This window comes from Lepidochelys kempii, chromosome 6, assembly GCF_965140265.1.
Source record: "Lepidochelys kempii isolate rLepKem1 chromosome 6, rLepKem1.hap2, whole genome shotgun sequence".
Taxonomy (NCBI): domain Eukaryota; kingdom Metazoa; phylum Chordata; order Testudines; family Cheloniidae; genus Lepidochelys; species Lepidochelys kempii.
Window position 1 is genome coordinate 84,278,065 of NC_133261.1, and position 23,426 is coordinate 84,301,490.

Sequence of the window (23,426 nt, forward strand, 5' to 3'; positions counted from 1 at the left end):
CCAGCTGAAATTTTTGGTACTGGAGAAGGGATGCATCTTCTCTTTCTACCCCCATTTTGAGGGGGGGAAAGAGATGGCTTTCCATTTTGGAGCAGGAGTTTAATTTGACAGGTTTCAGAGGAACAGCCGTGTTAGTCTGTATTCGCAAAAAGAAAAGGAGTACTTGTGGCACCTTAGAGACTAACCAATTTATTTGAGCATGAGCTTTCGTGAGCTACAGCTCACTTCATCAGAAGTGAGCTGTAGCTCACGAAAGCTCATGCTCAAATAAATTGGTTAGTCTCTAAGGTGCCACAAGTACTCCTTTTCTTTTAGTTTAATTTGAGTTCATTTACATTTCTTGTTCCCACCACAGCAACCCTGCACAGTAGCTGTCTCTGATCAACCAATAATGCCAGGCTTCGTCACCCACTTGTTAAATTTTTAAACAAGCACCTTGGTATTTTCTCCTATGCTGCCCCTCTTGAAAAGAGCTCCCTTTAAACATCTACAAAACAACCCCATTATCCTCTTTCAAACTGTTTGTACGATGCCTACAATAAACTTGACAACAATTAGGCAACTGGTATGTTGATACCACTGCCTGCCATGCTGATCAACACTGTCTCACTGTTTCCTCTTACTCCCCCATGTGTGTTCTTCTGTTGTTTCTTGTCTTACATTATAAATTCTTTGGGACAGGTACTATCTTGTTGCTCTGTGTTTACGCAGCACCCAGCACTATTACAAATAACAACAGAAAGATTACAAATGATCTTATTGTACATTATTGCACAGTTTGGTTGTTTCAGTGCAAGCAAAGTAAGACAGCTCCAGCTCTGAAGATTTTACATCGTAAATAACTATGGTACAGCTGACCAACAGAACAGCTGAAGTAGTAGTCCTTTATTACAGAGTCCCCCTGCACCAAGAACTAGTAATAATGAAAAAAATCACAGTAGATATATTACGATGTTTCCCTATGCTGTTCTTTTCCTAGGGCTTGTCTACATACAAAAGCATGTACAGTACAACCTGCTAGAGTGGATGCAGTTATATCAAGGTAAAGTGGTCGTACTGGTACAGCTTATTCCCACACAGGATGGGGAATATCACTGGACACAAGGAACAGTTGACAAATCCCCTCTTTTTTCAGTCAGAATTTACCTGAACTCTCACTTTCTATAAGAAAAGTGAATGAAACTGCTAAAAAATCTGAGCAGTACAGCAAGTTGCAGAACATTAAAGCATAATGAGGTCAGATCTTTTTTAAGGTTAAAAAAATTCTCTAATTCTTTACAACTAGACAGGAATATGCCTCATGTAGATTGACTGAGATTTTTTCCTAAAATTAATATGAAACTCAACATTATACATTACTATAGCAATACACAGTTACCTGCAGATTATATGTAGAGCCTGGTGTATCATACAAGTAGAGAGGTAGACGTTCAATAGATTCTAACACTGCTATCAATTTCCGAATTAATGCAACTGCTGGACGACTGTGAAGTGAAGCAGTTAGACATTACAAAAATTAACTCACATTGAAAACTCAAGAAAATGTTTTTGACTAAATCTCAGGGGATAGCAATGTTTTGTTTTAACGTTTGGAAGAAAGGTGAAGTCAGACTGTTTAAGAAGATAACTTGTCAAACCTATGGCACTCCTGTATTTATCAAAATGTTTAATTATTTCAATTAAAAGTATCTAACATTTAAAGATACAGGTGCAATGGTCTTTCTTCCTTTCTTAGGTACCCTATCTTCTATAGCTAAAGGAACGTTTGGTGACCCTTTAACAGTGGAAGTTGCTTTCAGCCTACAACTCAACGTTCTTGCCATGTCTTCCAACTCCTTGTTTTTCTCTGGCCCCCTACTTCCTCCTTTCTTCAGCTATTCAAAACCCTTAGGCCTTCTTAATTCCCTTAGGGATATCTACACAGCGAAGAAAAACCCATGGCTGGCCCATGCTAGCTGACTTGGGCTCGCATGGCTGTTTCATTGCTGTGTAGACTTCCAAGCTCAGGCTGGAGCCCTGTAGAATGGGAAGGATCCAGAGCTCAGGCTCCGGCCCAAGCCCAGAAGTCTACACAGCAAGGAAACAGCCCCACAGTCTGAGCCCAAGTCAGCTAACATGGATCAGCCATGAGTTTTTCTTTGCTCTGTAGACATACCCTTAAGTTAAGGGTTGCTTCAATACAAACTTGATGACACCCTGCACCAGGGGACTAAGATATTGACTTTTGCTGTGGAACCATATCAGAATCAAATATGCACTGATGGCTGCAGGAAAGATACGTTATCAATTGCATCATGTCAGGTACTCTTTACGTATTTTGGCAATTAACATCCAACCAGACTAAGCACCAGGTGGAAGGGTACTAAGATAATGAAGTACTGGAACTAAAAAGGAAAGGCCATGGGGAAAAAAGAGAAATATAGAAAACAGTGGGACAGGAGAATAGTGATGCTCTGGGCTATAAAACAGATCTGATATATAACAGTGGGGAGGAACCAGATACCATCAAACTGTACCACAAAGCCACAAAAAATGACAAATCAAGAAAATAAATTTGAGAAATTAAGAATGTGTATATTTTCAAATAACTATGTATTAAAGGCACCACACATTAATGACAGCATATTTATTTTGTGAATACCCTCTGGAAATTAATTTCTCTAATGGCTGTTTAAGTAAAACAACACTCCAACATGTTTATGTCAGTCTATAGTCACTGATTCCACAGTGTTAAACAGTCTACTATGCCACTATAGAATGAAAATGCCCACATATGACTGATTAATGTGAAGCTACTTTATGCCTTTATGAATTAGCATAAATAGAGCATATTCCAAGTAGCAAACTGGTCAGTCAATTAGTAGTTTAATGGCAGATGCTGTCACTTAAGACTAGTAAAACGAAAAACCCCAGGGCAAATGTAGGTCTTATTTTGTTTTACTGCTTCACAAAGGAACACAAATTATTTTTTGTTTTTACCTTTCATCATCTTCATTTTCACTGAATGCTGTTTTGAACACATTTATTCTCTCTACTAGTTGGCTACAATCTTGTTTCACATCTAAATCCACATTCTAACAAAAAAGAAAAAAAATATTATTAAAACATGTAAAATGGTGCAAAGTAATAAATATATTGCTTCTTTAGACTGAAAATGCACTTGTTCATACTTACTGACTGCTACCAGTACAAAAATAAAGAAAGAAAGAAATTGAGCAAATATGAAAAACGTGATTTTATCTTTTGATTACACATGAACTTCTGCTTATATGTTATATATATTCTTCAGCTGGTTTAAGTCTGCATAGCTCCATTTAAGTCAATGAGAAGCTATGCTTATTTACACCAGGGGAGCATCTATTTATTGTAAATTGTTCATTTTTAAAGTAAATTGTACTCTTTTCTGAACACCTCCAACTTTTCAGTAAACTTACATTATTTAAAACAGTAAGAAGTGCCTGCACTAAGCCACTACTGCACATTTCATATGGTGAGATAGTGTTTTCATCCTTCAACAGCACAATTAAGTTTTCTAAAGCAGTCTTCATTAAATCTCTCCAAGTATTTTCTCCCTCAATGCACTGGAGACAAAGAGAAGCATAAGATGAGACAAGTTAGTATAATTTAACTGAAGTATTATTCCAAGTACTACTACATACATCAGGGGTGGGCAAACTTTTTGGCTCGAGGACCACATCGGGATTGAGAAACTGTATGGAGGGCCCGGTAGGGAAGACTGTGCTTCCCCAAACAACCTGGCCCCTGCCCCCTATCCCCCCCCAACTGCCCCCCTCAGAAACCCCAACTCATCCAACCCACCCTGCTCCTTGTCCCTTGACTGGCCCCTCCCGGGACCCCCCCGACCCTAACCGCCCCCCAGGATCCCACCCCCACATCCATCCCCCACCCCCTGACAGGCCCCCCAGGACTCCCACGCCTATCCAACCCCCCACCCCACCCCCGTTTCCCATCCCCTGACCGCCCCCGCCTCTCCGTCCCATCCAACTTCCCCCTGCTCCCGGGGACCTCCTTATCCAACCTCCCCCACCCCCTTTACCATGCCACTCAGAGCAGCATGCCCGGCAGGAGCAGCAGGCCAGAACACTGGCGGTGCGGCGAACTGAGGCTGCGGGTGAGGGAGCACAGCAGGGGAGGGACCGGGAGCTAACCTCCCCAGCCAGGAGCTCACTGGTTGGGCAGGATGGTCCTGCAGGCCGTAGTTTGCCCACCTCTGACATATACAGTTTTTGACAAAATATGTGAAAACTGTAAACATGAACATTTCATGTCTTAATTTATTGCAACTTTCCCTTGTTTCATGATACATTAAGATATGAAAGCCTATACTTACCTGTCTGTTTGTATGAAGTTCCCAAGAAGATTCTAACTGGGTTGCTATATTCCTCAATGTTACAACTACTCCTCGAGGCATGCTTTCAACAGCTTTAAAATGATCATCATATAAATCTCTTGCCATAGTTCGTACCTGCCAAAAATTATTCTAAGAATCAAAATTAAAATATTCTTTTTATATTTTAGTATGCACAGTTAGTCATTTTGAATCATCTGAGAAGAAAGCCTCCTAAGGAATATGGATGTCTCCTAAGTAACAGTATATGAAACTGAAATAGGATGGTAATTTTGGTCTTGCCTAAACTTCCTTTCTAAAAATTGAAACTGGACTGCTACTGCTCATTTCTATTTTAAATAGCTCTTCCCCTTAACTGTTCCTCAGCAATTCATATCTAGCACAATCTCCCCCTTTCTATAGCCCATTTTCTCTCCACAGTCAAAGCTTCAATACTCTCCAACACAAATGAGATTCCTAGAGATATTCTGGCACAACAATCAAGTAAAATACACCACCACCACAGACGGCACTGCCAGAATGACCATCTTTGTAGAAAGTGAATTTATAATGCCAGAAGGAGAGGGGTAGGAGCCCCTACTCTCCCCATAAGATACCTTGATGGCAGAGGGGAGAACAGTGGCAGGCTAGACAAAAAAATCCCTTCTACACATGGCACCACAGCCTGTTCCATAGATGCTCCTCCTACAAGGTGCTGTTGTCACCACTGAGGTGCTCCACTTCAGTCAGGAGAAGCTCCATGAGGAGACGAAGACAGAAAAAGGAGTGATGGATAGTGGAGCATACAGAATAGCTACAAAGCAGGTGGCAAGCCCTGCAAGGCATCAGTGATTTTTCTGAGCTTGGCAAACAAATTATGATGGTTCAAGATCCACAACAGAATATATTATAGTGATGTTTACAGAGGATACAAATATAAAAGCAACTGTAGTTTAATATTTTAGTATCATCTTTATTCAGAACAGGAGGAGGAGGAGATAACAGGTTTGGGAGCAACTGTGACAACTGTACTATAAATTTGCTTTAGCAAAATACCAGAATATACATGTGAGATTACTAGTGTTTCTTCAAGATTCTAGCATCTGGGTTTTCTTTGCTAAAGATGTCCATGACAACAGTATTTAGATGAGTGGGAAGGAATATAAACTGATCACACAACCTGAAAACTAGAGTAAGGGTAATCACACTGCCTTGGCAAACTGCATATTCGTACATTGAAAACCTTAGTGCATGTTGCTAAATTTCAAGCACACGTGCCATGCTTATGAACAAGTTAATTTGTATCTGTAAGCACAACAAAGGTTACAGAACTTATATGAATTTCTTATCTGTGCCTATGTCTAAACTCATATCCTAGACGTGTTAATCTCTTCATAGTGAAGGTTAAAACTAACATTCTATTATAAACCCCCTTTTTCCTAACACTCCATCCCACTTCACCAATACTAAACCAACTCCCCCAAAAATTTTCCTATGTGATCTTACACGAAGCTTTTCTGAAAGAAGCTTTTCTAAAAAGCCTGAGGCCAATAGGAGAAGGCATTCATTAAGTGACAGTTCAAGGAAATCAGGTATTTTGCTTTTCGGAGTTTTTCTAATATTTTTTGCCTCATAATAATGACTCGTGTTCTATGCAGCAATTACTTGACACAGACTCTGGATTTCTGCAACACTACGTCCCTTCCTACTCCAAGATCTCTTCCTTTCACTGCTCCTCATCCAACCAGTACAATAGAACAGTATTTATGTTTATTTTTATATTAAATTCAATTTTACATTTCCTCCACATTCAAATTTCTGATGTAGTATGTATTTTTGTATTTACAATGTGTAATTGCACTACAAAAATTGTTGCGGAAAAGCTGGAGGTTTTGAGGGTCAGAAGGAAGATTGGACTTTTGGCACCCAGAATGTGCTATCAGTTTTGGTTTTCATGCCCGGCTGAAGTTTTTGGTACTTGGGAAAGGATGCATCTCTTCTTTCTCCCCTCATTTTAAGGAGGGAAAGAAGTCACTTTCCATTTTGGAGCAGCAATTTTAATTGAGTTAATTTATATTTCTTGTTCTCCCCACTGCCACCATTCCCAGTAACTGTCCTAGGGCACCCCATCCCAATATCTGTCACTTGATCTAGCCCTGAGTTACCACCAAACTGAGGTGTAGGTAGGCAGAAGACACTTTTCCTCAGGGCTATTGTTGCATGCTATCTGCAGACTCGGGCAGATAACACTGCAACACCATAGGTACCAAGCATATTTGGTTCATGTTCTGCAACTTTCAGTCACAACCATATGAGTTAGAGGCTTGGTTTTAAGAAGGAGAAAGTTCAGTTTCTGGAGCACAATTAAGAATAAAATGTAAATATGCAGCCATTTGCACAACCCCATAACTGTATAATATCTGTAAAACAAAGTGCCAAAAATTCATGTTTGTTTCATTTGCTGACCTTGCCTAAAACTGGCATTTTTGGCAATTTTCAGAGAAGTCTGAGATGGGAAATGTAAGTTCTTCTCTGACTGAACTTGTTCCCAATCAAATCAATGACAGTAATTCCATTTATTTAAATGGGAGCACGAACAGGGAGGTTTGAAAAGTAATTTTTGTAGGAAACAAGTGCACAGGTCTTATAACTTTCTCTGTTTGTGTCACTTTGCATAGGTGTGAATAGGGAGAGGTGACATCTTCGTCTACGGCAATTAATGAATGTACACAAAGCAATATTTTAAAGGATAAGATTTATCTCAATGAGAAGATCAGGCTTGTTAGAAACAGTGGATGAGAGCCATAAAATTACTGTAGATTGACAAATTACATTTTTTTTTTAAACCAACATGGCTCATTTTCTATCAAATCTTAAAAAAAATTGCTCAACTGATACTAAATTGGTTGTTAAAAACCTCAGTTATAGGAATGCATCTCTTCATAACCTAAGAAAAATTAAGAATATAGCAAACCACAAATTTGATTAGAAGTACAAAAACCACACACTCACAAACCTTTTGCTTTGTTTTCTCTAACTTGGATTTCAGTTTTCTACCTCTTTTGCCAGTCCAGCCAGTCACAAACTCTGATCCTGCAAACCAATTTTAAAAAATTTTTAAATTTCACAATACTTAAAACACACACGCACACACCCATGCCCATTCCTGTTTATTACACATATCTACATACTTACCCAAAGAGGTTTCAGCCGTAAATGAATGTTTAGTTCCTCTATTGGACTCAAAAACAAAGCCTGGGAGATCTTCCTTTAATATTGTAGCTTGCTGACCATCTGAATTGTGGATAGCAATTTCTCCTTCCTTCAAACAGGTGAGTGACCAGTTTCCCACAGTAAGTTTAGTGGGCCCAGGTGCTGATAAAATTGGCTGACTTGTGGTAGATGGCTTTACTTGGCTTCGAGCTCTTTGTAACTTCTCTAAGAATTCACTTCTACTTTCTATTAAAAAAACAAACAATTTTCTACTGCGTGACTTTAAACATAATATATTTCAAGCACACGCTTTTTTTTCACGAACAAAGTTTGACTAAGTATACTCAGTGCAAAATGTAATTTTAGAAAATTTAAAACATTTTGAACTCCAGCTCTCTGTATTTATGCATTATAATAGGATTTAATTACATGATTACACAAGAACTGCATAATATAACTTTTCTTGGGCGAGAGAGAAGACATGTAATGTTTGTTAGGAAATGTAACATAAAGTAAGTTAAGCAAATCCACGTTAAAGTAATTTACCTCACTACTGTTAATATGAAGTTCTCTAGGAGCCCAAACAAGAGTAATAGGAGCCCAAATCAACCCTCCAACAGAAAAACACAGTGAAATGGAAACAGTATTTGCAACTTTTGAAGTTCAAAAGGGGGTTGGGAAGGAGACTGCAGCAAGAAGCCACAGTTACTCAGTATTAACACAAGGGGGCTTCTGCAGATTCAGGAGACCATGCCAAGGAGATGCCACTACTCCCATTCTGCTGACTCTACTTTTCAGGTCTTTTGCTCCACATAGAGGGGAACATCTAACTCAGTCAGTTTAATTATATTATAATATTTTTCTCAACATATGGAAACTAAATGGACAACTATAGACAGGTTTTTCATCTTCTAAATGAGAATTTGATTTTGACCAATATTAACAGTTTAAACGATGCACTGAAAGCAGTCTTATGTCACCATTCAAGGGACTGACAAAATCAATTATTTATATGAGATAATATTTTAACAGAGGAGGAACAGAACAGTATCAAGTATATCTGAGGAGACTTTAGGATAGTCTCAACCTAGGCTGCCTAACCGTTATCTCATATAACTGTCATTATATGTTGTTTTCTATAAAGGTGTGAAGTTAAGCCATATTAAACCCCTGTGTGAATGCTCTCACTCAGAAGTAGAATGGCCTTAGTTCACACTTAAAGAATTGTCTACATGAACATTTAGTTTGCAGGCAACCTGGATATAAACATACTTCACACTAACCTGCTGCACACAAGTATTTGTGTAGACCCTGCTGATACACACTCACAGTTCCTTCAAATGATTGAATCCACACATGTGAGATAGATTCAAAGCACACAAAGGAACTGTTAGTGCGTACCAATAGGATCCACGTGGACATTTAATGCATGGCAGGGTACGTAGGGTAGATTTACACACAAACCAGAAACTAAACTTTCATGTAGATATGTCCTTAGATTAAGGAAAAGAGAACCAAGGCCACTTTACTTCTGAATCAGAGCATTCATACAGGGGTTTAATATGCTTTAAATTCACACCTTTAAATAATTTGGCTTAACTTTCCTGGGTGTTCCTGTGTAGAAAAGGCCTAACTTGGTTCTGTGAGGTTGATCTAGTAAGATACCTCTCCAAAGTCATTAAGAGTGGCAGAATAGCATCCTTGGTTTCTGTTCTCTATCCAGAATTGCAATTCACAATGTGCAGTTCTAATTCAGTGTTGATGAACCCCAGGACGCACCTTATGTAATTTATTGTTTTTATTATATTATTTTGCAAGTTGGTGAAAAGATCTTCAATTACAAAAGATTGCTGTTGAGCAACAGAACTGAGTAGTGTGAACAACACAAAGATACAAAAACTCTGTATAAAGTGTATAAGAATACAATAGACATTTTAGAAAAGTCCTTCTTTACCCCCCTTCACATTTGTTTAATATTGGTTGGTTTGAATTCTTAGAAGACAAACTAAAACTTCAGTGCAAAAATTACAATAATTTAAATATGAATTTTGAAATTTAAAGCGAGTTAGGGCAATCTTAAATATGCCTTCTTGCATATTATCACAACACTTGTCAATATGGTGTACTATACGGTAAATGTTTAATTATGTTTTAAACTAGATAAATTTAGAAATGTTTCACTAATTAATTTACTTAATGCAGGTAAAATGACAAAAAAGATTCCAATAATGCCAGGCAGTAAAGAAAATATTTTTTTACACCTCTAAAGACTGCATGCTTAAAGCATTTTATGCAAATACATTTTTTTGTACTATACAACAGTAAAATGGCAATTTTTAAATGTTTCTCCATAGATAAGGTTGAAATTAACCTTATATTACAAGCCTGATTTTGATCTGCCCTCACCCCAACTTCACCAAAATAAATATAATCTCACTGAAGTTTCACAGATTTAATCTTAAACCAGGAAATTTCCCTGATTTAATATCATATCTCTGGGTCCCCATATAGAGAAGCCCTAAATTTGCACCACAGGCACTACAGCAGCCCAGCTACAATGCTGTAGCTATGCTAATCCCTCCTTTTTTCTGACACATTTGAAACAAATCAGACCTGGAATCTGGGAGCTGTGAGGATTTCAGAAAATTAAATGATCTTCTGGGGCATTTTCATAAATTTTTGTTTTGGTTCGACATAAATTAACAGTTGAGCTAAAAAGTTAAAAATGTATTTTAATCTTTTCATCTTGGCAAGGATTGGTGGATTTTACTATAATATTTTATAGATGGGTTTAACAAAAATAGTTATTAAAAGTGGTTTCCATATAAGTTATAACCTAGAAACAGGTTTATTAAACTCCATATGACCCTAGTCACATTGATATAATGGGCTGCAGAAGAAAGAAAGCACACTGAAGGATGGAAAGTGCATCTAGCAACCTAGAAAGCACTCCCTAAACAAATCTACTTTACATGTCTCTCCCTTTGCTCCCACATCAGTATAGTTTTCTCTTCATAAAGGGAAATGGGAAGGCATGGGAAACTTGGTCTAAAGTTACATGATTATAGTGTCTGATTCCATTATCAAAACCATCTTTATTAGATGTCCTTCATCAACATGCCTGTCTCATGAAAGGTGCAGTATGGACCATCTTTTGGAGAGGAGAAAGCAGAGCTAAATTTGCTTGAGTGATTGAGGTTTTCTATACTTTTTTTTTCAAATATAATCTTAACTTTGGCATTCCAGACTAACATATGAAGAAATGTCAAAGTTAAAGGGTTTCTCCCTCTTCCCAGTAGATACTAACTCAAGTTCAGATTTTTTTTTCTTGGAATTTCCATTAGTTTTCAACAGTGGAATTCCAACCTCCTCCTCTTTAAAGTTTCAAGCCACTAGGCTAATAAAGCCATTACACCCTTTCTCAATCCTGAACCACAACACCTCGTTACTAAATTTCATGAATTATTGAGTGGTGTAACACCACAATGCAGCTGATGATTTACAAATGTATGAACTGTTGCACTAGTGAAAAGATGAAACAAAGAGGATTGCTTAATTAATAGAAGTTTCACATTCTGTACAGAGTATAGAAAATATTTTGCAGAATACTTATAGCTCCAGGTCTGTCACCTAATCCCCTCACCCACCACCAGTTAAAACACTCTGACATGTTTCCCAACCTTGATGAGAAACTTTCCTTTGCTTGTCTTCCAACACAGGCAATTTCATTCTGCTAGCTAAAAGCATACAGTAATTTTCATTTCAACCTGTTTTCCTGGGATGGCCACTACAAAGAGCCTTTCATGATTGGGATGATAAAATTAAGTTTGCATGAAAAATCAAAACAAAATGAAGTTAATACACTTTTACTGGCGAGATGTTTTTCTGAACATAATCACCAAGAAAGTCAATTTATCGTCACATGCTATTTGACAGAAGCATCACAATTAACTGATCAACTTCTATCTGTTTAAATGCTTTCCTATTTAGTAAGCCAATTTCTGTAAAACAGAATAGATCAAACTAAACAATATAAATAAACTGAGATTTTATTGTGAAGCTGACAAGAAATTATACCTGAACTATCTGATCCTCCTTCTGGACTCCCACTTGAATACATTGTTGCCAGTTTTCCATCCAAGATAAATCTGAACCATCCATTACTACCATTAGACAGTTCCAGGGCTGCTGCATCACTCCAGATATATAAGCAGTCCCTTCCCCTAATGATGGACCACTCTCTCCAGTGATATGGTTTACCCTGCTGCAGTTCTTTAGCATCCTCTTGGGGTTCATCCTCCTGTAAAGTTAAATAAAATAAAGTAATTCAGGAAAAAGGTAATTTAAATAAACTTGCTGTAAAAATACAAAAAGCTAGACATAGAACTAAATATTCAAAAATATAACTGTAAACCATAAAATATTGATTTTAAAAGTTTTCTTTAAGGAATGTTTAATGAGATAATCTGCATAAGCAACACTTCTCTCCATAAATTACCCATTAAAATTATAAATGTTATTAAAAACCTACCTGTTGGGGCAGCCATCTTAGTACAACAGTGGTATTGTGTGGGGGCACTGACAAGGAGGAAACTTAACATAAGAGACTACAAACAGTTTCCATCCTGCTTTTAAAAAAGAATACTTTATTGTCTACTATTTCCATGTATTTAATTTTTTGAAATTCTGGGTTTTTCTTGTAGTTAAACCTGTTTAAGTGTTCCAGATCTGTTGTTCATTTCCTTCAGAAGTCTGTAAGTACAGATCTACTATTGTGCTTTTTCTATCCCCGCTCGCCCCCCACCAAAAAAAGCGCTTTCAGTTAGGCAATGTTGCATTTTTTTGCAACTTGTTCTCCAGTAGTATAGCATTACATCACCTGGAGGAAAATCACCAAAGGTGATTTGTTAAGTCAAAGTTAACGTTGAATAGGTGATGGAAATTAGCTGGGATGGTAGCGAGTGGTCAATTACATGGTAGTTGGGAATTAATACATTAAATATGCATTCTCAAATTTTCTGTAATTTAAAGGGAGTATTTTTCTTAGTTATGTTTATTTTAAGTCCATTATTGCGAGGTTTAGAAACATATTTAGATATGACTATTTTTAAACTACAGTTGAAAATAGATTAATAAATCCTACTTATCAGTTATATTTCAGTAATTTTTCAAAGCACTGTGAATATCAGCTAATTAATCCCTACAACAATTCAAAGAGTAAGTATTATCTCCATGTTACAGATGGGAACACTTGGAGAGAGCTTGATTTCCTGTTCAGATGCATATTACATTACTGAACAAAATAGTGGAGTCAATTTAACAGAACGTATACATCAAGAACTCTTATTATTGGTTTTATGTATTTTTTCACATTTTCATGAAGTTGCAAATATATAAAGACAGAAGATGGCTTTGTAGAACAAACAAAGCTAGATAATGCTGTGCTTACTTTCTCAGGTTTGGACTCCTCTTCATTCTCATCATCAGAAGATGGTCCTGCCAAAGTTGACACTTTACTAATTACACCAAGCCTAGCAAGCTGATCTAGAAAAAGGTCACCACCTTTATCTACCAAATCCCTTATGATTTGCAAGGCTAGCAAGTGGCCATCATCATCATCCTGCAAGAAATTGGTGTAGGAGGGAAAAAAGAAAGGAGAGAAGTGTTTACTGCAAGCCATTTCAAATTTTAGGCATTGTTAGTCCACCACTTAAACTGTTCACATCATGGCCTGTTGATTTATCAAAATTAAAAAAACATCTGATCAAAGATAAGGTGATAAGCTATGGCCTAATATCAAGTAATCACAAAACACTGATCTTTACTTCACAGACAGATTCAATACATTATAAAAGCAGCACAAAAAGTTAAAAGGGGAAAAAAATTGTTTCTCAAATACAGTGTTATATCATAAATAATAAAAAGGATAAGGTTACCTCTTGATCAAGAACAGTAGCAGTGATCTCAACCAATACTGTGGGAAGGTTGTGACCAGCATCAGAATCACAAACCTCTTTTAACAATGCTTCAGAACAAAAATGAATCATTTTTCTAGTGAGGGCAAGACTTGCTTTCCTTTAAAAATTAAAATAAACAATTATTCCTTGCAAAGCTAAACAATCATATAACAAGTGATAAAAACTGTCTCAAAAAACGAGCTCCAGAGGTTTTTGTATTCTACTTATTATTATTATGTTATCTCTAAAAATTATATCTGATAACTGGGACTGAAATATTGGAATGTCAGCTCACGTTTTAATTCTTTTAACCTATATGTAAATAGAATCAAGAAGTGCAGAAATCTGACGTCCTCCTCTTCCTCCACACCTTATCTCCATGCAACCTTACTCAACCACTACCTCTCTGGAGATGTCTAACATCTCTCTCCATTCCTGGCTAACCCACACTGGATTTGCTTTTCTGTCTCCTTCCTGGATATCCAAATCCCAACAACCTTAATACATCATAAACTCAACTCCTCTTTCCTCATCCATTTACTATTAGGCAGACAAAGGCTTACAGCAAGAAGGGACCATTAGATCATCTAGTTTGATTTTCTGTATATAATAGGCCATTAAATTGCACCTGGTTACCCCTGTATGGAGCCCAATAACTGTGTTTACCTAAAGCATAATGTGTGTTTGACTAATGTGTATCTTCCAGAAAGCCATCCAGGCTTGATTTGAAGTCAACAAAACAGAATCTGCCACATCCATCGGTAATTTGTTCCAATGGTTAATCACTCTCAGTGTTAAATTGTCTTTGTATGTTAATTTGAATTTGTCTGACTTCAACTTCCACTCACTGGTTCTTGTCATGCCTTTCTCCACTATATTAAAGAGCCCTTTAGTACCCGATACTGGATGTCTACACTGCAATTTTATAGCCCTGCGAGCCCAAGTCAGCTGACAGTGTTTTATTGCAGTATAGACATACCTTAAGTCTCTCACTGTATGGCATTTTCTCCAGCCCTATGATAATTTTTGTCGCTCTTGTCTACATCCTCTTCAATTTTTTTAACATCCCTTTTAAAAAGGATTGCACGCAGTATTCTAGTTTATACAACCAAGGATTACATTAGTCCTTTTTGCCAGAGCATTACACTTGAAGTTCAGATCGAGATGCTTGCCTACCATGACTCCTCCATCCTTAATCCCACTGTCCTTCCCATCCCAAAGAGCTGCAACCTTGCTGTCCCCTTCAACTCCTCTCTTCCATTATGTTGATCAACAGCATCAATCATGACAGTTCTTCTGGAATATGCCCTTTTCTCTTCATGCCCAATGAGTAAACCTTTGTCCTATTTCCTGCCTTGGCTATTATAACCTCTTCTCAGGCTTTCCAGACTCTCACTGCACTCTTTTCAGTCTGTCCAAAATACTGCTCCTGAAATTTTATCTGCCGTTCCAACTACAGCCCTGTTCCTTCTTCAGTACCCTTCACTGGTAACCACTTACTTTCTGCTTCAAATTAAGCTGTTTCTCCTGGCCTTCAAAACTCTCTAAGCTAGCTCTTCCCTAGCCCCTTTGCTCTTGTATATTTTTATTTGCCCAATCCATCTGACTAGACGTCACTTCTGGTCCTTCTCCCAGTCTACTATGATTTCTGTATTACTGTAGCAGCAAGGGACACTAACTGAGATCAGGAGCTTATTGTGCTAGGCATTGTGCAAACATAATACTCTTTGGGACTTCTCCCATGCAGCATCCCAAAGCCAGAGCAGTCTCCCTCAGCCTGACACATCTCACCCTGCTTTCTCCTCCAAGCCCCTTGCTAAAATACACTTCTTCCAAGACACCTGTAAATCCTACCTCTCTCTATAGAGAGAAAAAAAAAAAAAGATATTTAAAAGCCCCAAGCAAAAACATGGAACAAAAAGGCTAAATTTCTGTTCAATCACATTGCTTTTCATTACATTTCACATCAAACTATTGAGGTTACATGTGCTTTACCCTTAGAAAAGTAAGTACCAGGATGAGTGCAGCAGCACTTTTCTCCGCCCCAAGTCTCCACATTTTAAAAAAAGATTATTAGCCACTTGCAAATATCAAATTTTCAGATTATTTAGCTCATTATTGAAGAAATAGTGCCTTATTCACATTTTGTATTGAGTTAAATCACAAATGTTTGTATAACTAATAGACACACTACAGATGTATGGATACCGATTGGTATGAATAATTGTTACCTTATGGAAGGTAGCATAGTTTGTTGAAATGTTTGTGCAAATACAGGTAATAGTCTTTTCAAGTATATAGGTGCCATTTCTGGATCTCCTTTGGGTTCATTACATTCTTCTTCATCTTTGTTTGCATCTTTCTTTTTCTTTTCATCTCCTTTGTTAACTGGACACATCCAATCACCTGCAAAATGTAATTTTTTTGGGACAGACATTTACTGACCCAATCTTTTTCCAACAAATAAAACTGAAATATCCATCTCCAATCATGGCTGGGAACCTGACCACACATACACATATTTCTAGAAAACAAAGATTATTTTTGCAACACACTCTGTGGCAAATTAAGGGCCACATACTGAAAGCACAACTAAACTTCAATGGGACAACTCTCAGAAAGAGTTCTATATTAGATGCTTATGCCCAAACAGTTACTATTTTATTCCACTGTGCCTCCACCAGGAGAAAATAAAGGGAAGAAAAATGCAAGCAATACCACTGGAAGAGAAGAGTCAGGAAATAATAATTCACACTAACCTGGAGACTGAAGAATAGCCACCACTTCACTGTGCCCCCTTTCACGAGCTTTGTCTAAAGGAGTTTTCCCATCTTCATCTCTCAAATCAGGGTTCGCACCATGTCGCAGGAGAGTCTAGAGGCAAACAAATTTTGAGAGAGAAAACTAATAAAATTCCTTTTCCAAATAACTAACCCTATTATCAATCTGCTCATTCCTGGGCTTCTCATGAATCTACCTACAACAGCAAAACACTGTGGGTATGTGATACTTACACTTGTTTCACTGACCTAGCAGCACCAGAAGCTAGCTTTCCAATACAGTAGAACCTCAGAGTTACGAACACCTTAGGAATGGAGGCTGTTCCTAACTCTGAAATGTTTATAACTCTGAACAAAACGTTATGCTTGTTCTTTCAAAAGTTTACAACTGAACATTGACTTAATATAGTAAAGTTTCAAAGCTATGCAAAAGAAAAATGCTGCTTTACTTTTTTTCCTTGTAGTTTACGTTTCACACAGTACTGTGCTGTTTTTTTTTGGGGGGGGGGGGTGGAGGGGAGAGGGTTTCTGCTGCTGCCTGATTGTGTACTTCTGGTTCCAAATGAGGTGTGTGGTTGACTGGTCAGTTCGTAACTCTGGTGCTCCTAACTTGGAGGTCCTATTGTACAAACAGTGGAGATGGAACATGCTGAATTTAACTATTTGAGAACACACTTATGTTAGATATCACAGAACTTCTCTTATTTTGTAGGAAACTTTTTAAAGTACATGTACAACAAATGATTTCTGCTTCAAAAACAGTACAGAAGTTTGAATTCACACCACCTTTGCCACTTGAGGCCTTCCAAAACATGCTGCATAATGTAATGAAGACGACCTCTGACCTCTGTTAACATCAGCACCCCTTTCACAGAGAAATTCCACCTATAAAATATAAAGAAACAGAAGCTAGTTTTCTTATTTATACATCCCTTTGCACAGAGAATTAAATAACTTGTATTACTTAATTTCAGTTAATACATTGAACTTACCATTTCCTGAGTTCCAAAAGCTGATGCCCAGTTTAAAAGAGTTTGTCCTACATCATCCATAAAATTTACTTCAAAAGCTGAAAGTATTAGGTACAAGATAACTAATTAAAGGCACAGTACAATACATTCAACACCATTAATTTCCAATAAATAAAGTAACAATGTACTATTCTTTGGTCTTTAAACAAACTTTAAACATTCTCAACAGATTTCTAAAAATATTCTGAAAGTCTTAGTTGTGAATCAAAGATAAAGAACAAGTGGCTAGACTCTCAGCATCACCACACTTTTAGGAGTCTAGAAAAGCACTAGGATTCACGAAGACCGAGTTCTGCATCTACTCTCCCTATACAATGAATGGGGAGAAACAGGCACTTCACAAAAACCAGCACCCAAGGTGGCTCCTCACCTCAGCAAGCCAAGGAGCCAAGCCCCACAGTACACGCTAAGCTCCACCGCCTCACAGACAGGAACTGAAGTCTGGACTCCAGGGAGGTGCTTCCCTTTGCTTGGAATTCTCAGCTGCAAACCCCGTCTTGGTGCTAGGTGCCTATACCATTTTTGCAAAAAGCTGTTCCTCTGTCCCCCCATTTTGTGTAAGTTCATCTCTAGGGGCCCAACTGGATAGGAAAGTTCTGACTATACTTACTGGATCAGGTCCCGCCAGCAAGGTAGGTGGAAGAATGCCCATCTTTACCCAGTTTGTGACTTACTCTGTGGTTTACACATCAAACCCCTGGCATGGGGCTGCTGTGTGCATGCTCAGAGGCAGCAACATAAGCGCTTAGGGAACTTTTACTGCAAATATTCAAGTCCTGAACAAGTTTAGGCACCCACAAGGTCCAGGAACAGCTTCGTGAATCCCAGAGGGGTCTGGTTCTGAGATTTAAGCACCCAAGGCAGCAGTTAGGCACCAAAGTCCTTTTGTGAATCTAGCCCAAAGCAAGGATTGTTAACAGCAAGAACTAGCCTGTATTAAGCAACGTAAATTAACTCACATTGTTGATAAGAGCTTTAAGATATCAACTATTTTATTTACTCTGACATTATTTAATTCACTATAAAAGTTAGACTTTGCATATTTAATTAATCTCATTTTCTTTTTTAGTCTTCAAAATATTTTTTTCCTACCTCCTGTGTCAATAGCATCTATTAGTGCATCAGTATCTTTACTGCGGATGCAGTCTATCAGCTGCCGATGAGAACGTTCCCCAGAACTATCCAGTCTACGCAATCCTGGGATTCTGCCTGTAGATCCAGCATTAGACTTTGGCAGGGCCTTTCGCCCTTCAAACAGTAGCACCAAAAGAAGATCTACTAAACGCATGGTATCCAGTACACATCTTTCATCACCCTGTAATGCACTTTCTATAGAATCTGGAAGTTCAGATCTTAGGAGATCCTGGAAATAATTAAAAGTCTGAACAATAAAAAAATATATAGGACTTTAGAAAGTACATGGTTTATTTCCATATGAAATGTTTCTTTTTTCCTTTATAAAAAAAAACACACAAGATTTTTATCACAAATAGAGGTTTTTAAAGTATATCAAGAAATAACTTTTAAATTTTAACGAAAAATATTGAAAAAGTGAAGAACTGTAGCATTTAAATGATTCTTACGTGCGTTACTACTGGAGAGCCTCTACAGAGGGTTGACAACAGACTCACAATAGTTGACACCTGATTACTCAATTTAGAGTCTGCAGCTGTAGATGGTGCTCCAGTACTGCTCCGACCTGGTTTGCAAGCTGAAGATGGTCCTGATGCTATACCACCAGCTGCTGCCATGCGTGATAACAACTCCTCAGTTAGTCCATGTTTGGCTAATGGGGCTGGATCAACTCCACGACGTGTAAATCTGTCAGCTAATGAAGCAAAACATCTGAGCGCTCCATCTGAAACCTGTGGAAGATGTATGTAAGATACTCACCATTAATTTCCAATAAATAAAGATTTGTCACTTAAGGAGAATAGAGGCTCCTGGTATAAGCATAAAGCAACAGTGCTTTAAAGCAGAGGTTCTCAAACTGTGGGTCGGGATCCCAAAGTGCGTCGAGACCCCATTTTAATGGGGTCACCAGGGTTGGCATTAAACTTGCTGGGGGCTGAAGCCCGAGCCCCACTGCCTGGGGATGAAGCCGAAGCCTATGGGCTTCAGCCCAGGGAAGCAGGGCTCAGGTTACATGCCCCCTACCCAGTGCTGAAACCCTTGGGTTTTGGCTTTGGCCACCTTTGAGCTTTGGGCCCCCCAACCCGGGGTGGCAAGCTCAGTCTTTTGTCCCCACTCCTGGGGTTGTGTCGTAATTTTTGTTGTCAGAAGGGGGTCTCAGTGCAACAAGTTTGAGAACCTCTGCTTTAAAGAAAAGCATCGTCATTATAAAGTACAATATTTTAGCTATCCTAAACTATAAAAATAAATTTTAGAGCAGTTTTTAAAGTACCTATAATTGTTTTAACATCTCCATAACAGAGATATTGAAACAATGAAAGCTGTGATTTTACCTATACCTCCCACTAGAAAGTGCAGTTTGACTAAGCTACTGAAAAACAAAAACGCGGTTCATCATTTACATATATGAAAAAGAGAAAAACTTTTGCAGTAGATGTACGAGTACAGCACTAGTAAAAAAAATTGGTAGTTTATCAAAGAAACTAGAAGTTTCTCCTTAAATGTTGATAGTTTCCCACCTTTTACACATTTGAATACTGAAATGCAATTTGTTCCTTCTGAGGGATGATGGTTATCCTCAGCAGGTAACTGAAAGTAACTGCTTTCAGAATAGTACACATTTGTTCTGCATTGTGGCCATCCCCTTGGCTGACGTATCTATTTCACATATTAGGTTCACACTACGGGCACGTGTTGTTGTTCTGAAAATTTCCAGGAATATATCTAATCTAGATGAGTATCATCTCACGCATAGACTAGTCACTCATTCCTCTAGCCTTCTTAGAGTGATCCAGACTGCTTGTGTGGAAGAGAATACAGTTTGAGGCTCAGAAACATGCAAAAAAAAGTGACAGAGACTGCAAGTGGGATTCTAGCACAACATGATCTGAGTCACTGTTGAAAGTGTAAGGAGTATGGTAGTGGGATCAGTTTATGCTCCCTGTCCGTGACTTGAAACTGAAACATGGATGATCAGACCTCATCATCAGCACAGAGCCGGTGATTTAAGAGAACAGAATTAGAATGAACTGTTCCCAAGGCCAAATTATTCTGGTCTTAACTCCTGCCTTGACATGTCTGGGAGAACAACTGTTCCCATACCGTAAGTGACCTGAACCAGAAGTGTATCAACAAGGATAAGGATATAAATTTCCCTAGCAAAGTTCTATGTAAAAAAAAAAATTTTATATATATATGTAAACCTTACAAAGTCCTTACATAGGGAAATTTATGAGATACAACAGATATTTTTAGGATTCCTCTGGTCTCTTTCAAACAGAGTAAGCCATTCTCAAGGATATTGACACATTTTAATTATGGACTCATAGTTGGGAATTAAACTATTCTGTGTGCCATTAGGGTATGAGATGCTTCTGACAGGTAATTCTTACAAAAGGATTTAAAAAAAATGAGCTATATAATTTAGACCACAGGTGCATGGGGTTCACAGCTTCCCAGTCTTGATGTGCTTGAAACTCAACAGCTTGGGGGATGATAAAGGCTTGAACAAAGAAGGGCTCAAACTCTATAGAAGGTTGGCTACTTTAAGTGATTAAGTATTTGCTAGGTGACCACCCAATCTGATGCAAAGCAAGGGGTCCTTTCATCTACTGTTAGAAGAGGATAGGTTCCCATCTCCTAGGCTTAGCTTACAAGGACTAAAACTTTCGCATTAGCTGTTAATAAAACTCCAATTTAAGTAATTCCGCTGCGGCTGACCCCTCCACACACACACACACACACACACACACACACAGAGCATTCAGCAAGTTCATGCCTTTCTCACTGGGCAGCACCAATTTAGATTACATAAATTGACAGAATGAGTATTTAATATAATTTTCCACTATGATATGATAGAATTTTTTCCTTTCAGGTTAGACAAGAAAATGTCACATACAATGTTACAACGACTGAGTTGAAAAAATTTCAGAGTCATTGTTATTTAAGAAAATTCTTTGAAGAGAGTCATGCAAGTTTTCTGAGATCTTGTAAGGGTTTGTTTCCATAAAAGCTATGGGCTAGATATAGCCAGACAACATCAAGCAATATTTTTGTTCTCTTGCTTGCAACTGAAAAATATTAGAACTATCACAATGATTCAGAGTTTCAAATTTTTCCTTCCTTATGGAAACTGTACAAAAAATTCCCACTGATGATTTGTTAAACACAATTAAGTTGTTGATTTGTAACAAATTCAACCTTCCAACAACAATAGCGTATGTCTACAAGTCATCCATTCACTAATCTATAGTGGCAGCTGAAGTAGGATACTGCAAAGTATAATTTACATCTAACCTGTACTTTACTGAGTACATTACATTAATAGCAAACTAAAAATATAATGATGTAACTCTCACGCTACATAAACAATCGTTAAAAATTGCTTACCTGATGGTCTTCATGTTTTAATAAACTAGACAGGGATTCCACACAGATTTCTAATGAAGAATCCTGAGGTTCCATTTTGCCACAAAGTCTGGATACTACAGCCATAGCAGAATGTAAAGTATCTTTATGAACCAGGTGCCCACTATCACGAATAAATGTCAGCACACAGTTCAACCCACCAGCCTCAAACACAGCTCCTGATTCACGGGTACAGATTAGTTCTAACACCTGTAATATAATGAAATTGAATTGTAATGAAATACATACTACTAGTTAGCCAACTGTTCCCTCCTCATCTCATCAGCTGACTGAGGGGGCAAAGCAAAAGAAATTCAGTTCCTCCATCAACAGCATTCAAAGTTTCCAGTAGTTCCAGTGCTCCCTCTCTAAACAAGGGAGTAAATACAGCAGAATCCATATGGGCACTCCATGTGGACCAGACAGGAGAAGAGTTGCCTCACATCAGGAAAAGACTCTAGATGAACTAAGGGGCAGCTGCAGACCTAAGCAGACCCAGCTGACACAGAAGTGTTGATGAGAAACTGCTGAGAGTTAATAGATCTAGTGGGAAGAGTAGAGAACAGATCTTAGGGGACGAATGGTGACTAAATGGATGGGGAGATGAACAAGGGACAACTTGGGGAAGTTCAAGACTGAGCGAATGGTAAAGTGGTTTGAGAACAACCGGAGTGACCATTGTTTGCAGTGTTGTAGCCATGTTGGTCCCAGAATATTAAAGAGACAAGGTGGATGAGTAAAAGCAGCAAAGAGTCCTGTGGCACCTTATAGACTAACAGACATTGGAGCATAAGCTTTCGTGGGTGAATACCCACTTTGTCAGATGCATGTCAAGGTGGATGAGGATCTCTTTTATTAGACCAACTTCTGCTGGTGAAAAAGACAAGCTTTTGAACTACAAAGAGCTCTTCTTCAGGTCATGAAAGAGATAGTCCACTGTGGGGGAGGAGTGGGGCCTTGAGCGCACATGTGAGTTTGCAACTCCAAGGAAAAGATGTGTATGATTGGAGTGTTTAGAGACTCCATGTGCAGTTGTACTGGCAGTAGTTATATGATAAGAGTAGCCTAATATATTTGTTTGGGCTGGTCAAATTTCTTGACCATTTTGCAAGCCTGCTTTAAGATCATAGCTAGGGTAACTGGACAAGCAGAAGAAGTCCACAATTAATTATGTAGAAAATATAAAACCAAGAGGTTTCAAACGGAAGCTTAATTTTCTTGTCTTATTCTGATCAGAGGCAACTCCTCCCAACCCCTTTTTTTTTGGTATTTTGAAAATGCTCTACAGTTCTATGCAATTAAAAATCAACTTTCTATTTTTTTTATATACACACATATATATATATATATATATATATATATATATATATATATATATATATATATATATATATATACACACACACATATATATATATATACATATATATACACACATATATATATATACACATATACATACACACATATATATATACACATATACATACACACACACACACATATATATCACACACGCGCGCACATTAATTCCTCAAGTTTCTCCTGATTTCAC

The 23,426-nt window shown here is 37.9% G+C and overlaps 1 protein-coding gene across 11 annotated transcripts in view; it reads right to left on the minus strand.

Moving 5' to 3' along the window:
• HECTD1 (HECT domain E3 ubiquitin protein ligase 1) overlaps nucleotides 1-23,426 on the minus strand; it is a 91,979-nt gene that overhangs the window by 40,575 nt on the left and 27,978 nt on the right. For 7 of the 11 annotated variants that reach the window (XM_073348931.1, XM_073348933.1, XM_073348935.1 and 4 more), the window contains exons 4-19: nucleotides 21,854-22,081; nucleotides 18,913-19,194; nucleotides 18,422-18,710; nucleotides 17,291-17,367; nucleotides 17,085-17,183; nucleotides 16,278-16,392; nucleotides 15,750-15,924; nucleotides 13,498-13,636; nucleotides 13,011-13,181; nucleotides 11,639-11,861; nucleotides 7,544-7,807; nucleotides 7,365-7,441; nucleotides 4,352-4,486; nucleotides 3,435-3,581; nucleotides 2,980-3,074; nucleotides 1,379-1,484 (exon numbers count right to left, since the gene is read on the minus strand). In XM_073348931.1, the coding sequence (XP_073205032.1) occupies nucleotides 1,379-1,484; nucleotides 2,980-3,074; nucleotides 3,435-3,581; nucleotides 4,352-4,486; nucleotides 7,365-7,441; nucleotides 7,544-7,807; nucleotides 11,639-11,861; nucleotides 13,011-13,181; nucleotides 13,498-13,636; nucleotides 15,750-15,924; nucleotides 16,278-16,392; nucleotides 17,085-17,183; nucleotides 17,291-17,367; nucleotides 18,422-18,710; nucleotides 18,913-19,194; nucleotides 21,854-22,081 (2,622 nt within the window). The remainder of the gene's footprint in view (nucleotides 1-1,378; nucleotides 1,485-2,979; nucleotides 3,075-3,434; nucleotides 3,582-4,351; nucleotides 4,487-7,364; nucleotides 7,442-7,543; nucleotides 7,808-11,638; nucleotides 11,862-13,010; nucleotides 13,182-13,497; nucleotides 13,637-15,749; nucleotides 15,925-16,277; nucleotides 16,393-17,084; nucleotides 17,184-17,290; nucleotides 17,368-18,421; nucleotides 18,711-18,912; nucleotides 19,195-21,853; nucleotides 22,082-23,426) is intronic. The other 4 variants (XM_073348932.1, XM_073348930.1, XM_073348936.1 and 1 more) reach the window with 1 other exon arrangement.